This window comes from Chlamydotis macqueenii, chromosome 9, assembly GCF_036417535.1.
Source record: "Chlamydotis macqueenii isolate bChlMac1 chromosome 9, bChlMac1.mat, whole genome shotgun sequence".
NCBI classification, from domain to species: domain Eukaryota; kingdom Metazoa; phylum Chordata; class Aves; order Otidiformes; family Otididae; genus Chlamydotis; species Chlamydotis macqueenii.
The window spans coordinates 8129138-8145768 of record NC_141564.1 but is presented as its reverse complement, the minus strand read 5'-3'; the positions used below and the strand labels follow the sequence as shown (position 1 = coordinate 8145768).

Genomic DNA, 16631 nt, shown 5'->3' with positions numbered 1-16631 from the left:
CTCTGGCAAGACAGAGTCATAGAATCATAGAATGGTTTGGGTTGGAAAGGACCTTTAAAGGCCATCTAGTCCAACCCCCCGGCAAGGAGCAGGGACATCTCCAACCAGATCAGGTTGCTCAGAGCCCCGTCCAACCTGGCCCTGAGTGTTTCCAGGGGCATCTACCACCTCTCTGGGCAACCTGTTCCAGAGTTTCACTGTCCTCCTTGATGTCTACTAATAATAGAGCTAGTTCATTTAACAATAGCTTTCCTGTCTCTAGTGTTCCTAGACAGCAGATAAGGCTGAGATAAGACTCTAGACATCCCACAAAAGGAAAAAAAAGTGACCTTATTCTTTACTATTATCATAAGCAGCAGCAGAAATAACGTATTGCTTGTCACCTCACCTGTCTGTCTGCTTAGGAAGCAGTTTCTGAAACAGAGGAAGTCTGCTGTAGCCATTCAGTCAGCCTGGCGAGGCTACTGCTGCCGGAAGAATTTCAGAATGGTAAGAAGCAAGTGTTTATACAAATACATATTTTTAAATATAAATATAAATACATATATATTTGTGTGTGTGTTTATATACTATGCCCTGCCAGACTGACTGGAGTATTAGGAATGAACATATTCACAGCTAAAGGGAGGACAGGCAAGATGGCAGAGTGTAAAGTCCAAGGAGGGCTCTGGGATCTCTCAGGGCTTGCTGAACCTGTGACATTTCTGTTTTCTGACCCAACTAACCTCTGGCAGGCCTCGCTCCTGTGACCTGAGGTATGAGTGATCCCACACTTCTAGTCAGGAGTCCAAGGCTAGCATTCGTGAATCACCACCATGCTATGAGCAAAGTGTCTTCCACAACTGTTACCGGAAAATGGGAATCTGTAAAAAATTACCAGAAAAATCATTATATCAGGCTCATATTATTAAAAATATTGGCTGATCTATAGATGATGGGTTTTCTGGATGAGGAAAGCCACACCATGTTGAGGGCACTCACATATTGTGCATTTGTATGGCAGGGATTATTAATATATCCCATACATCCCATTCACAAGGGGCAGGAGGAGAAACTGCCAGTTTCAGTCAGAAACATTTTCTATTCTGCATCAGTGATGCAATTCCTGTCTGAAGAGCCAGGCTGTTGTCCTGCAGTCTGCCCCATCCTCCTCTGCTGCTTCTCTTGGGATTGTCACACCAATCTCTCCAAGAACGTGCCTTTTTTTTCCCATTCACTTTGCTTCATCTCTGCTCTCCTCTTTCCCTTGTCATAATCACAGGCTATCATTGTCACTTCCTCAAGCCACTCCCTAGAACAGGTCTCCAGAAGAACTGTATATAATCTAGTTTCAAAAACCTACTACTGGCGGAAAATAAAACATATAGGGCAGTATTGCATTAGCCCCTTCCAGAGTCTTTATACAGTTACTGAATTTTATTATCTTCTACTCATCCCCACTTACTCCTAGTCTCAATGGTTTTGAACCATAATCACTTATTTTTCTTTTACCTCCTACAGGTTATGCTGGGTTTCGGGCGCCTGCAGGCCCTGTACCGGAGCCGGCAACTTGCTAAACAGTATGAAGCAACCCGAGCTCATGTCATCAGGCTTCAAGCCATGTGCCGTGGTTATCTAATGCGTCAGAAGATAGCAAAGCAGAAGAAAGCTGCATGTGTTATACAGGCGTATGCAAGAGGCATGTTTGCTCGACAAATCTACCAGAGGATGAAGAGGGAGGTACGTTCACAGATACCTTGTGAACATGTTGTTTCTGTGAAGTTCTGATAGAGATTTAATGACTAGCAAGTGTTGCCATAGCATAGCACTGGATGCAGATATTTATTTTGAGCTTTTGTCAAGTATGAAAGCAGAGTTTTAAGCAGATGACCTTGTTTACGTTTGCTTTCTGTGTTCATTATCATGGATCAAAACTTCACTGACAGAGCTGAAATGTTTTTGACAAAAGGGAGGAAAAAAGGTAAGATGTGCATGTGTATCAGTCATTCCTGCAAGGGAAGATAAATTTCTACAGCAAGGCCTGATAATGTCACCTAGGGATCCATTCAAAAGGGAATCCAAATGCAATATTCCTTGGTTTGCGCTGCCATGTGTACTTACTACCTTGGTGGTCCATAGCACATGGGAGACCTTTCTATTATTTCCTTTCTGTATTAATGGTGTACAAACAGGATGAAGCCAGTTTGCAGATTTCTGCCTGTGGCCTGCTCCCTAAAATGCCAAATCTAGAACTGAGTCCCTCTTGGGATAAAGTCCTGGTGTGGACAGCTCATTAATGGCAGAAGGGAGCTGGCTCAGCAGTTGTGGAAACGGTCACTGAATGGTCCTGTTGTCCACAGAACAAGTGCAAGCTGGAAGCCAGGAATATCCGCTTGGAAGAAGAGAAACGTCTCATCCAAGTCCTGGGACCAGCGAAAGCTAGGGAAGAAGCTATGAGATTAGAAGAGGTAAGTATGTTGGCGGAGGAGCACTGAATGCTGTGTTCCTTGGCTGACAAGATGGCTTGCCCAGCTTACATCTGTGGACTTGTTCAAAGATCTGAGCACTGTTGTATTTTAATAAAAAGCAGACATAGTTGTAAATCTATTTGTAACAATGCTTTAGAAATGGGACAAGGCAAACACATGCACATTTCTGTCTGCAGTATGAGCTGGCAGATTAGCCAAACATGCACAATGCTATTACAACTCCCTGACACAAAACATGTTTGAATTTTAAATAATGTGGGAGTTTCTGCTGTTAGGAATTCTGTGGTTTTCCTATATTATGTCTTGTTGATAAAGTTCTTGAAAAATTGCACATCATTGCCAATAGGCCAACAGTCTATAAGGACAGTTGTAAGAGCAAGGCCCTGCTGATGATGTGCTAGGTCTTTGTGACTGTTTCACACAAGCAACATTTCACTTCATATACCAGCACTGCACTAGCAGAGCTGTACCTCACTATCATAAAACCTTTGAAATAGTGTTTCATCCTTGCGCCCATTCATTCTAGCAGAATGATGCTCCAGTCATGCATAACCGGCTTCTATGTTTAAAGGAACACCTGGCTACTCTGGAGAGAGAGGAGACAGAAGCAAGACAAAGGAGGAATGCTCTTGACAATAAATCAACAAATCATGATGTTATCAGCGACCAAGAAATGGTGGACAAAATTTTTGGGTTTTTACCTTCTATGATTGGAGGCCAAGAAGGACAGGCTCCTCTGGGTTTTGAGGTACAGAGCTGCAGACTGGTAATGGGTCATGTTCATCCCTCATGTATGTCCATTGACTTTGTTGGAATTCCATCAGTGGTCAATTCTGCTTAATGAACTTCTGTACAGTGAAAGAGTCACCTACATTAGTCATCCAGACAGTCTCTTTTCAGAGGCCAGTTCCCAAAAGTTTTTGATCACATGCAGTTTGGGAACTATGTGTCTTCAAAAGCTACTGCACATTTGTTTCTTTGTCTCAGCAGACCCTCACCAAATAGTGCCATTCTCTGCATTTTGGCACCAACCACTTGTTCTGCTGACAGTGCTCTCAGTGATTTTCCAGCTGAAACAAGGTGGAAGTTCATGACCTGAGTTATCCTATGTTCTTAAAAGCAAAATTTAAGATCATAGAGTCACGGAATTATAGAATGACTTGGGTTGGAAGGGACCTTTAAAGGCCATCTAGTCCAACCCCCCAGCAAGGAGCAGGGACATCTCCAACCAGATCAGGTTGCTCAGAGCCCACCCAGCCTGACACTGAACGTCTCCAGGGATGGGGCATCTACCACCTCTCTGGGCAACCTGTGCCAATGTTTCACCACCTTCATAATAAAAAACTTCTCCCTTATGTCTAGTCTAAATCTACTCTTTTAGTTTAAAACCATTACCTCTTGTGCTATTGCTACAGGCCCTGCTAAAAAGTCTGTCCCTATCTTTCTTGTAGGCCCCCTTTAAGTGTTCAAAGGCCATGATAAGGTCTCCCTGGAGCCTCCTCTTCTCCAGGCTGAACAGCCCCAACTCTCTCAGCCTGCCCTCATAGGAGAGGTGCTCCAGCCCTCTCATCATCTTCACGGCCTCCTCTGGACTTACTCCACCTGGTCCATGTCTTTCCTGTGCTGAGGGCTCCAGAGTACTCCAGGTGGAGTCTCACCAGAGCCAAGTAGAGGAACAGAATCACCTCCCTCAACCTGCTGGCCACACTTCTTTTGATGCAGACTAGGATACAATTGGACGTCTGGTCCTGACAGCTGTGGAGGATTAAATCGGGTAGGGAGAGGTAGGCAGAGCAGAACGGTCTGGGTTAGTGCAGGATGTGATATGATAGTGTGATATGTATGTGATATGCAATGAGATAGCACCTGGATTTTCCATCAGCAATGTTCTCACTGAAGACCAAGATAGGAAGGTCATATGGAATGGATGCATCGCAGAAGGACAAGCTCTGAGACCCAATGATCTGTTGGTAGCAGCTGAAAATAGCTTTGGGGTTAGCTGGAAAGCCAAATTCTGGAGGACCTATGGCCAAAGGGAAAAAAAAAAAGAAAGGAAAGAATGTAAAATAATATCAGACTACAAAGAAAGAAAATATGCTTCTTCCTCATGTTCTGCACAGGACTTGGAAACAAAATCTAACAAGCTGGACGAGGTGGACCTGGACATGGTTCCCATGAGTGTGGAGTTAGAAGAGGAAGGAGACGGCTTGGAAGAGTACACCTTCCCAAAGTTTGCAGCTACTTATTTCCAGGGGTCATCTACACATACACATATCCGGAGACAGCTGCGGCACCCACTACTCTACCATGATGACAAGGACAATGTCCTGGTATCTTGCTCCTTCTTGTTGTTGAACCCGCTCCCTCCACAGCCCTGGCTTCTACAGCTCCCCTTGTCCTTGGGTGCCCCCACCTCTGGCACAGCCCTGGGAACCAGAGACTTTAGAGCCAGGCAGATAGTCCTAAGCACTTGTATGAAAATAGTAGTTCCCATCAGCATTTTTTGGCACTTTGCAGGCAGGCACTTCTCCCAGATACCTGCCCTACACAAGATCTCTGGTCACATTTAGTCTGCCTAAAGAGGGGACTTCTCCAGGCATTTTTTTCCTTTGGGGGCAAAAATGGTTTGGAGAGAAGAAGCATCAGAACTCACCTATCTGTCTGCTCTTGTGAGGGTTGCTGGTCTGTGACTTAGGACACAAAGGGGAGGCCCAGATCTCCAATTTTCCTGTTGAACCACAAGAGGATTGAGGAGGGGAGTTCTTCTTGATGCTAAACAGCCTTGCAGAATGGAGGATCCCATGCTGCAAAAACTTCACTATTACTTGGCTTTCTAGTTCTGGATGTGAAGGGTCCTGGAAGAGTTAACTCCACTGCTTGTCTGTTCAAGTGGGTAAATGCAAAGTGTAGTTCAGCCAGGGTTTCTCCACCTCACTCAAGCCACGGCACACCTGCAAGGTGCCAATAAAGGGAATCACAGAGCAAATCACAGAGCAAATCTGACATTCCCACTACAGCTGCACCCTCTTCCTGTAGCATAAGAGTGTTGTGAATGTTGCTCTCATGTTGTTTGACATGGAAGTAAACTCCTGGTGTAAGTGGCAGGAGAAGATGGGAATTTCAACAGCTTGGACTAGGTAAAGGAAGAAAATGCTTTCGTCTAAACAGGAAGAAAGGGCATGAGGCCATTGGTTCTCTTGGCAGTTTCTGACTGTGCTTTCTGCCACTACAGGCTTCTCTAGTCGTGTGGGTTATCATCCTGAGGTTCATGGGGGACCTGCCAGAGCCAGCAATGTTTGCCAAGAATGCCACCACCAAGAGCAGCTCCGTGATGACACAGATATATGACACAATTGGCAGGAAAAACCAGGTCCAGTTCAGGAACGACAGCCCAAATATGGTGAGAGGAGTAGGCTATGTTTATGTTTCCATTTGCTTTCCTTGGTTTCTGTGCTGTTCTACCAAGAGTGAGAAAAGCAAAGAATACTTTAATGCTACTGTACTTGAAATGCTGGAAGTGCAAAAGGGCTCCTGTCAGTCCTGAAAGCTCTTTCTGGCAGAAGGGGACAAAACAAAAACATCCCCATTTGAGAGTCTTTCCTTCCTTAGTGAACCATCTTGCTGTGCATAAAACTAATTTCCTATAATGATAATGTGTGTTGTAGAGAGAAAGCAGAAAGGATAACAAGATTTCTAAGGGAATCTCTTCCCTGAAGCTGAAACGGTCATCCAAGTTGACAGGGAAGGTAAGAGGTGGAAATAAATTACTTCACCTGATTCTTTTTGCCTGGAACCTGGTCTTCATCTTCTGACAGATGTTATGCGACAGCAACCTCTCAGCTGGGACATTGTTCCACTGCCAAGCTAGTGCAGCCCTGTCTATGGGATACCTGGTGCACTGTTCTTTTAAAACTGCCCCCAGGTGCAGTGCTGTCATTCATCACTGTCAGATTAACTCCATCCCTTCCTGCTGGAGAGTGACCTCTGAACACAGGGAACAATTTATTATTGAGTATTTTTGGTATTAGAGAACATTTTGCCCAAAGGCCCGAGCAGATTAAGAACCACTATGTGCTTAGGGCTGTACAGGACAATACAAGAAAGTTCTCCTAGCCAGTAATAGTGCTGTAACACTGTGTTTTATGAGTTAGCTTGAGAGAGGGGGAAATGTGGTCTGTTCCTAACTGCTCCTGCACTGAGCAGAGTTTTTGCCAGAAAGATAGAGAAGGAATGTCTCTCATTTCTGGGAGAGCTGCCTGGTTGGAGGGAAAGTTTCTAGAACACTCTGGGGTTCTGCTTGGTTTATTTCAGGTGACAGACCAGCTGAGAAGTGGAGAAGAGGCTTTCCAGGAGGACAGCTCAATCTCTGAGAGACCTATGTCCAACCTAGAAAAAGTGCACTTCATTATCGGCAATGCAATTCTGCGCCCTGCCATCAGGTAGGAAATTTGTACCTCTTTCCTAGGACCAGGCACCCATTACCGCAGGGAAATGCAGCATTCCCTTTCCACAGTCCCGAGGCATTTTCCAAATGCCTCACATTTATCTCTGGGGATTCCTGACTGAAAGCTCAAGCTAGTCATGTAGAACTGAGGCTACAGGCCATACACCTCTTCAGAGGATGTTTCACTTTTATCAGAGGGGACAGAGGATGACTCCCTTACTGCCTTTCCTGGTACCTTCATCTCATAGTTTAGGTCAGCTGCCTCCATATATGGTTTTCTGAATACCCTACATATATGCAATATTTCAGTCAAGATGCTCCCTGAAGCAAATCCTCAGCTGACAAAAACTGTCTTCAGTCAATCATAACAGCCTCAGACTAAATATCTACTCCCTCAGTCTGTTTCATCCTTTGTCCTATCTGGGAACAAAAAACTTATCCACCTTGTGTCTTCCCACATCAGACTTGCCAAATGTCTGTTCCAAGAGTCCAGAAAATTTAATATTATTTTTAAATAGCAGTTTTGTTTGTTTGCAGATTTTTACATCTGTTTCCCATATGTCCTTGCTGCAGGCAACTTGCATTTTCAGAAGCGCACTCTGAAGCACCCTTTCCTCCATTCCTGTCCAGGGATTCACTCCAAGTTTACTAAAAATATAAAATTAAGCAGAGCGTCCCCCTGTCCTTATCACAAAATTCACCTATGAGCAAACAGACAAGAGCCAGGAGATACAAGCTACATACAGTAGAAAGCTTAGAGCAGGTTTCACGTGTTGGAGGGACAGCAATGCCATTTCACACCTGGCAGTTTTTATGTCTACACAGTCCTCCTGCTTGTCCCAGGAGATAATCCAGCATGGGAATTGCACTTGAACTGCTCAAGTAACAAAGGGTTGCAAAGGGCACTAAGTATATCTTGAGCCTTTTCCTGCCAAAGCCAATGACACTTATTTCCTCTGGTGGTATTCTAGCTGATGTGGTGAAACCTAGCTCAGATCTATTTCATCATGCTGCAATCATGTCAAGCTTGCAGTGGAAACATAGCCAAAGACAGTTCAGACAGTGAATCATTATCTGTTGCTTTCACATGTTTTATTACAGAGATGAGATTTATTGCCAGATATGCAAACAACTCACTGAAAACAGCAACAGAAGCAGCTATGCTCGAGGCTGGATCCTTCTGTCACTTTGCCTTGGTTGCTTTCCTCCTTCAGACACATTTGTGAAGGTACACTACTAACCTTTCCTACAGCAGCTTAAATGCCTTGGCTGATCTGGTTTCTTGTGTATTTTGATATTTTAATACAGATAGCTACATAAGCTGTTTGGCTGCCATAGCAGCTGGTGCTGTGGTTTTAGCAGAAACTATCTCATCTCATATACTTATCTGGGAATTTAAATAAATGATTGCTGTACTCACATTTAATTCTCTTTCATTACATGTCATATAAGTTGGATTCTGTTGTTGATCACAGCCCTCATTTTAGATCTGTAATCTACAACAAATCTGGCAAATTTTAACCTCTCCAGTTCTGCCTTTCCAACATTTAAAAGGTGTCTCCATTTACAATCTTAGTGATTAAATATACTCAAGAGGCCAGTATAAAATCACCCCTCATATTTTACTAGTTTTTACTCTACATCTCCAAGCCCTAAATATAGAGATTGGGGCTTTTTTGTTATTCATTAATTTCTAAATTTAAATGGATGATAAATCCACTTCACCAAAGAAAAAAGAAACCAACAATGACCTGTGGCTCCAACTTGACATCAGCCTTTCTCCTAGATCTTAGAGGCAAACAGAATCCATAGATATCCCTGAATCTTCAGCTTTGCTTTATTGACACTCTAGCTCAAATGATTAATCTAATCATAAATGCTGCTAAATGAATATTACTTGGAACAAAGCCAATACAAGCTGTAGACATACTTTGACACCAGTCTTCATCCATGCAGAACCATGCAGAATTCATGAAAGACATGACCATACCCTATCTCTAGGAATATTCTTAATCATTAAAATAACCAGATGACTGACCCATACTTGCACTAAATGCAAGTATATAAATACAAGGCCATGCTTACGCCATGTCATCCAAGATATCAGAGCCATACAAACTCCAAAAGCTCAGTTTATCCAATCCTTCTCTTCCAATGTACAATCCTAATAATGGACTTCAACTATTGATATTGCTGGAGAACTTAGTAAAACTAAAAGCAAGCATTATCATCAGTTCTAACCTGCAATTAGCCCACTTCCCAGCACTTTTTTTTTTCATACAGAATGTCTCAACACTTCAGGCTCTTCAGCTGGAAACATGAACCCTTGCTCTAACCTAATCATAAGAATAAAGTCTCTACTGTCTAATATTTATTTTGTAGTTAAACATGGTAAATAGACTGACACAAGTCTCCCTCTTTAGACTAAAAGCTCTGTAGAATGAGGGAAAACCTTAATTTTCAAAACACTGATTTCAACCCTAATCTTTAGTACTTGCTGGTGAACTGTAAACAAACTGATCACTCTAATCTAGTATATCAACTGCAGAAGGTTTCTAACATTTTACGAGGATTAGTGTTTCCTAACTCTTTCTTATGCTCTGTGCGTATAGTACCTGTTGAATTTCATCCACCATGGGCCCACAGGCTATGCACCATATTGTGCTGAACGTCTGAGACGTACCTATGTCAACGGCGCACGGACTGAACCTCCGAGCTGGCTGGAACTTCAGGTAGCAACTACCTTTTTGCTTAATTTTATTGATCTGTGTCATTTTATACTGGATTGCATTTACTAACCTGTGTTCCTAAGTCCAGTTATGGAAATTAATTGCACAAAGAGATTGAAGACCAGCTGTCTTGGTCTGGGCAGCTAATTAGATACATTTCTTCTGGCTATTCAGTTAACCTAAATCCAGTGGAGGATGTAAGTTAAAAGCTGCAACACATAATTTGCAGGGAGATACCTCCATCCACTCAGGAGCCACAGGCTAGAACCACCTCCTGAGGGAAGCTTTTACCATCATTTGTGGAAAGAACTGAGCAAGGCTTATGCTTTAAAAATGGAGGGAGAAAGTGTGTATGATAGGGCTATATCACACTCCCCCGTCCTTTAAATGTCACCCTAGTAATTAGAAGTCACACACACACATGCGTGCACACAACCCCCTCTTCAAGTGATGACCTCAGTTCAATTCTTTCCTAAATCTGAGTGAGCCTGTTGCCAACACACATCTCCCTGGGCAGAGTACTTGCTGCAGGCCATCTCCCCACTGATGCATCTAAGACTGTACTCAAAAGTCATCAGGCCAAATAAGGCTCATGAAAAGTCTATCAGTCCAAACTGTTATCTGATAATCAGCTCCCCTGAGCTATGGAGAGGAGAGAACTTGAGTTCAGTGCTATTCCAGGGATGTAATTTATATTTAAGACTCATCATGCATTGAAGAAACTGTGTGGATGTTAGAGATTCACTTAAATGATGTTGACTAGGGTGTGCAATGTGTGGAGCTCTTAAATCTAAATGTCTTCTTCATTACAGAAAAGAAAGGTTTGTTCATAATTTGTTTCTCTCATTTAACTCTGACTTACAGGCAACAAAGCAGAAGAAACCCATTATGTTTAACGTCACCCTTATGAACGGCCAAAGCATCACTGTCCCTGCAGACTCTGCTTCCATTGCGAAAGAGATCTGTCAGTTCATAGCAGATAAAACCAAACTGAAGGATGTATTTGGTTTTTCACTCTACATCGCTGTATTTGATAAGGTAAAGTATAGAAGAATAGAATGAAAGCTCCCTTCTCTTTCTGTGGAGTTGCTGCTGTCCACTCAGCCTCACTGAGGACTCCATCTGACTTCTGGAAGCACCTCCATCACAGTCCTCCACTCAGTCCTCCAAATCAGTTCTGCATGCCAGCTGAATCTCAGGACCTGATAATCCTATTGTGCTTTTCTGCTGGCTAGCCACTTAGAAATTCCTGCTGGAGGCCTGTAGGGTTTCCTTTGCCAGGTCACATAATTGACTAGTGTCCCTGCTCCCATGCATGGCCAGTGCAGCACTGTGGTCTCCTCCCATGCACATCATGCATGCAGCATTGCAGAACTGCTGGAGCAGGGTGCAACTAGCAGATCTCACACGCTAGGGAGCTCTGCTCAAAGACATATTTCCCACCTGCACTGCTGCACATTCCTTTCTTGTCCTATGTTACAGTGCTGCTGATGCAGCTCCTGTCATGTGAAAGCCGAGGTCCTGGCCAGGGCTGCCGCTGTTAGCTCACATGCTGGCATTTTACCCTCTCCATTCCTTTCCTTTTTTTTTTTTTTTTTACAGTAATGCTGTAAACCAAAAATATACAGCAAGATGTCATCTTGGTGCTCAGAGTTAGGCACCAATTCCAAATAAATTAATTCAGAGATGGCATTTTTGTTTAGATTACAGCAACTCTTGCATGTGCACTTAAGGGCATATACAGGGGATAAGCAAAGTACAAGGAGACAAATGGAAGATTGCAAACCAGAGCTGCTTTCTCTTAACTTATTTTTCCCAGTACCATCCCTGTGCATAAAAATACACACATTTACCAAAGTACAACTTGCACATCCGTCTGCTTACCTTTTCAGAGTTTTTCTTGCTGTCAGGAGACCAGGAGCTCTGAGTTTGTTATCCTTCACTCAGTTCCAAAGCAGGCATGCCAGTAAATGCAGTGTCCCTTGTTCTAGGTCTGGTCACTGGGTGGGGGACGAGATCACGTCCTGGATGCCATCTCTCAGTGTGAACAGCTAGCAAAGGAGCGGGGCACACATGAACGCAATGCGCCCTGGCGGCTCTACTTCCGGAAGGAAATCTTCACCCCCTGGCACAACTCTCAGGAGGATCCTATCAGTACTGATCTCATTTACCACCAAGTCATTCGCGGCATCCGGTTTGGAGAGTACCGTTGTGAGAAGGTGAGTCTCCTTATTCATCTTCCTAAAGAGACAAAACTCTATTAACATTTCCCACATTAAAAAAGAGGAAGATGAATGAAGTTTCTAGTGGCTATGAACAACCGTTCCCTTCTTAATGAACAATTCCTTTCCAGGGGATTGTGCCAGCTGTCACACCGGTAGCTGTAATAAATACTTCTTTTTTTTCTGCAACTTTCATTTCATGTGACAGCCAGAGGCATACGCAAAGGGGCAATTTGGGACCTTTTAAAATATCTTTGCTAATAATCTCTTTGTTGCCATGATTGTGTGAAGTTCATCTCTCCTTATGCTGGATGACTGTCAAGCGTTATCCAGACAAAACTGGAGAAAACCTCATTCCTAAAGTGGCTTCAAGGTAGAATGAGACTATCTGGACTTTGTGACATCTTTCTAGGCCTTTTTTAATGGATTAATTGTTTCAGGAGGAGGATTTGGTGGAGATTGGTGCAAAATATTGTTACATCCAGTTTGGAGATTCCATCCACAATGAACTTGTGCAGAAGGTGCTCCATGACTGTATCCCAGTGAAACAGCTGAAGACCAAGCCCTTGGAAAAGTGGGTGAGCCTTATAACCTACGCACATGCTAAGGTAAGAAGCTTGTCTGGCACTGGCGGGTAACCACTCTCTGCTTCTTTCATCATTTCCTTTTATGAATAGTCTGATGTAGGAAGAAGGAAAAACATCTGTTTGTATATCCCAAGTTGTTAATGAGGGCTGGGGAAGCAGAGAACCTTTCTACTCACTCTTCCATATAGGGCTCAACAGGGAGGGCAGAATGAAAAAAGTATATTTAAATCTCTGAATAGAGTATCTTTTAAGGCTCTCTATCTCCCTTCTGACAACGGAGTCAGGATAGGCATGGGATGGAATACTGGTTTTTATCTGGAAATGTATTACCTGAATTATTTCCATGGCACCCAAAGTGTGTTACGCTCTGAACAGATAAGTCAGTGGGTATTTAAGGGAAATTTGGAATCCACATGCCCATGGGCAGCCGCAGTTGCATGTATCTTGAGCCGCTGGAGGCTGTTCCTGATTTAACTGTCTCCGGGTACCCTTGACACTAGTGACAGCAGAGGGCTGTTGGGAACCTCTGGGATCAGGCCTGCTCTTTATTGTCTGCAGATCATGCAAAACAGATTTCACTTGGGTATCTTTTTATACTGCAGGCCCCATACACACAAGACCATCTGTCCCGTCAGACTGTGAAGGAACAACTCGTAGATTTTGCTCGCTTTCAGTGGCCTTTACTTTTTTCCCGATTCTTTGAAGTCACTAAGTTTTCAGGTAATACCTGGAGCCTGGGAGTAGAGGATAGATATAAGATCAATAGAGAAGGACTTGTATAGCATTGATAAGGAGTTTTTTTCTGCATTTTCAGGTCCCAGCTTGCCCAAGAACCACTTTATTGTTGCCGTAAATTGGAAAGGTATCTGCTTCTTGGACGAGTCAGAAAAGCGGCTCCTTGAGCTGACCTTCCCAGAGATAACTGGCATCCACACCAACAGGTGAGTGTCCCAGAAAGACAAGATCTGACAAGGCATCTCTGCCCGTACTCAGAAAGAGTCTTCCATGTAGGAGGGATGTGTACTTTCTCTGCCATCTCTCTAGGTGATTTGATCTGAGCCTGGAAAGGTGGTTTAGCCTAGGGCTGGGAAATAGAAAGGGACAAGTTCTGAGCAGCCTATAGTGGAAATACTGAAATGGCTGAATCTTCCCAGCTGGTGGAAGGAAAGATGATCCTGCTTAGTGAGAAAGGTATAAGGAAGCACAGACATGCATCAAGACAAGAAGGGCCCAAATAACTAACATAGTTAAGCCATTGTCTGTTATGCATACTGGGAGTCTGTATACTTCTCAGGTGTGATGGACCTGAACAGGATAACTGAGGGAAAGAGGGTAACCATTGGCTTACTCAGGGCACACATCCTTGCATCAGATCACTCAGAGAATAGGGTCTTATATACAAAAAATACCTCTGTGAGGACTGTCACAGATTTAATTAGTTGCCCAGTTACTCCGAAAGAAGGGTGTTCTTTTGTCTATAATGAAGCACTTGTACAAAACGTGGTGGAGTCCAGAGTGACTCTGAACCACTTCAGTCCTTCATACCTACCAACTCATGAGAAGGCAAATTAAGAGCTACCAATACTCATTGTAAGGGAGTTGTTTGCAAGGAGGTGTAGGTGCCTTGGCAGATGGGTCCATAAGATTTTCAAATGCTCTGGTAACGAACTGTTCAATAATATATAGGGCAGTGAAGTCATTTGGACAGAGTTGCACTCTCATCACACTTCGTGCCGAGGAGTTTGTCCTGACATCTGTGAACAGCATTGTCATCGCTGAACTGGTGGTCATGTTCCTGGAAGGACTGAAGAAGAGATCACGATTTGCTGTGGCAATGCATGAGAAAAAATCCCAAGGTAAGTCTTATAACTTTTCTATAGGGTAGGGAAGAAATCTTGAGAGAACTCACAGCACTTGTTTGAAAGAGCTTAAAGAGAAGAGGGAGAACTTCAGTAAGAGTCCCTTTGCTCCAGGAGGGATCAATAGTGATCAGCATAGCAATACAGAGCATAAGGCAATGTGATTCCATACCTTTGCATACAAATTATCTTTCCTTCCTCCTTCTACTTCTTTTCATATTTTATTTAGATCCAGTGTCCAGCATCTTACCCTGTTTATAGTAGGAAATTGGATCTGGGCTACCTGGAAATACTTTCCAGAAAAATTTCACAGAAGTGATATTCTGCGGAATATAATTGGCTGGAATAGGCAAGAGGGGATTAAAATGTAAACATTAACTTCACCTGCTTACAACTACTGAGTTTCTTTCCATGCTTTTCTGCCAGTTCTATACACGAAGTCAGCATCCATTTGAATCAAATGGAGTTTTGCCATTGCCCTCAGAGGATCAAAATCAGGCTGCCAGAGGAAATTTAAGTGGTTTCTCTGAAATGTTACTGGATAATTAGCCATATTTACACAAATCACTTTCTGTTGCTAATTGAATCCAGGCCTTCAAAATACAATTCCATTGTCTTTCACATTGCAATCCCTTTGCATTTTCTTGGACTGTGAAGCCTGAACAGTACTCCCTTATTCTGTTTTGCAGAAGACCCTGCCATCCTGTCCTTCAAGAAGGGAGACTTGCTAATCTTCACCGAAGACAAAAGGCTGGATGCAAACTCTGGCTGGATCTGTGCCCAGAATGAAAGGACAGGCAAAACAGGGAATGTATTTTTGGAAGAGATTTACATAATTCCTTCTCTCACAAAACCCTCTAGTCAAGTGCTGGTAAGAAAAGCTGAAGTCTCTCTTTGAAGAGACTGAAAGATAAATTATAACAACAGTGTTAAATATGATTAAATTTATAACTGGAAGTTAATTGTTCCTCCAAAGTCAGACAAGTTCTATACTTCCCATTGAAGCAAAGCATTTCATTCAGTCCTGTCTGAAAACAAAACTAGACTATCCCAAACTCTAAGGAAAAAATTGCATTTCCACAAAAGAAATAACTTTCAAAAAAACCAGTCTGTTCACCATTAGTGATTTCAGTGCCTGGAATTGGTAGCAATTAATGGAAATGAGTGTGCTGTTGAATTTTCCTGCATTCATACTGGGCTTGGCTAGTGATCATGTCTCAAGGGAAGGTCTAAGTGCAGGAGGCTACTTTAAAAGAATATGATCTCTGAGGGAGTCAAGGTTTCCCATTGATCACTCTGCTGACAATTTTGTCTTCAGTTTTGGAGATTCAGTATATTGGATACTGTGCTAACAAGTGAAAAGCTGAAAAAGTGGGGGAAAAACACACTAGTGATAAGCAAGTGCATTTTTAACAAGCATTGTGCTTGGATAATCACATACATTTTGATGGCCACTACTGTTGGGTCTATGGAAATTACTTCCTTGAGTCAACTATTCCCAAGTCTTTCTTGAGTCTCTGAAGATGCTCCTTACAGGACAGAAAGTCTCCTGCAGCACAGAGGACTCAAGTTAGTATACACCATCTGCACATATATGCTGAGGAACACCTGACAATCTGTGCAGAGACCTGTGTCCATGTGACATCTCTATGTGGCTTTGTCATTCCAGAGTTTGCTGATGATGTCTCCAGACCAGAGGAGGACAGCTTCACAGAACTCCTACATGGATGAACCTGATGAAGAGGATCTCAAAGTGAAGCCTTACACTCTGGAGGAGTTCTCCTATGAACACTTCAGGTGAAGCTCTCTATGTAGTGTGGACCTTAGGAAAGTTGTTGTTGATCTTCAGTGATCTTTAAAGTCTAGCGTGTAATGGCATCTCCTATTTCTGACTGAGTTTCGTCTCTTTGTTCCCTGTAATTAAGTGTTACTTCAGACATGCAGAGATGCTGTGACATGGCCTACCTGTATCTTTTGTCTGCAAAAATGCAAAGAGAAGGGTAGAAGAACCCCAGCTAGACTTATTTATTTCCAGCAGGCCCTGTTCTTATTTTTCACCCCTTCTTCAGCACTTACCAGCTAGCAAGCATACACAACATCTCAGGCCTTGGACAGTAAGGAAAAAATAGTCTTCTAAAACCTCTCTTCTTTTTGCAAGCCTTCTCCCTTCTGGATCTACAAGAAACTACATTTTCCTGTTCTTGTTCACCTGCACAATCAAAAGAGATATGAGATCACTGTCTTGGGAAAGAATATGCCTTTGTGATAATGTTTGTATTAACACTGATCTAGTAATTTTGTATTCATTTGCACTGCACTTGT

General features: G+C 43.0%; 1 protein-coding gene across 1 annotated transcript in view; it reads left to right on the top strand.

The window, feature by feature from the left end:
- The window catches only part of MYO7B (myosin VIIB), a 48214-nt gene that overhangs the window by 19248 nt on the left and 12335 nt on the right, over window positions 1-16631 (top strand). The window contains exons 19-36 of the mRNA XM_086754235.1: window positions 405-489; window positions 1501-1719; window positions 2340-2447; window positions 3040-3216; window positions 4589-4798; window positions 5701-5868; window positions 6134-6214; window positions 6780-6907; window positions 8014-8140; window positions 9525-9644; window positions 10506-10679; window positions 11633-11860; window positions 12304-12471; window positions 13053-13170; window positions 13265-13391; window positions 14137-14306; window positions 14999-15180; window positions 15979-16106. Coding sequence (XP_086610361.1) covers window positions 405-489; window positions 1501-1719; window positions 2340-2447; window positions 3040-3216; window positions 4589-4798; window positions 5701-5868; window positions 6134-6214; window positions 6780-6907; window positions 8014-8140; window positions 9525-9644; window positions 10506-10679; window positions 11633-11860; window positions 12304-12471; window positions 13053-13170; window positions 13265-13391; window positions 14137-14306; window positions 14999-15180; window positions 15979-16106 — 2718 coding nt within the window. The remainder of the gene's footprint in view (window positions 1-404; window positions 490-1500; window positions 1720-2339; window positions 2448-3039; window positions 3217-4588; window positions 4799-5700; window positions 5869-6133; window positions 6215-6779; window positions 6908-8013; window positions 8141-9524; window positions 9645-10505; window positions 10680-11632; window positions 11861-12303; window positions 12472-13052; window positions 13171-13264; window positions 13392-14136; window positions 14307-14998; window positions 15181-15978; window positions 16107-16631) is intronic.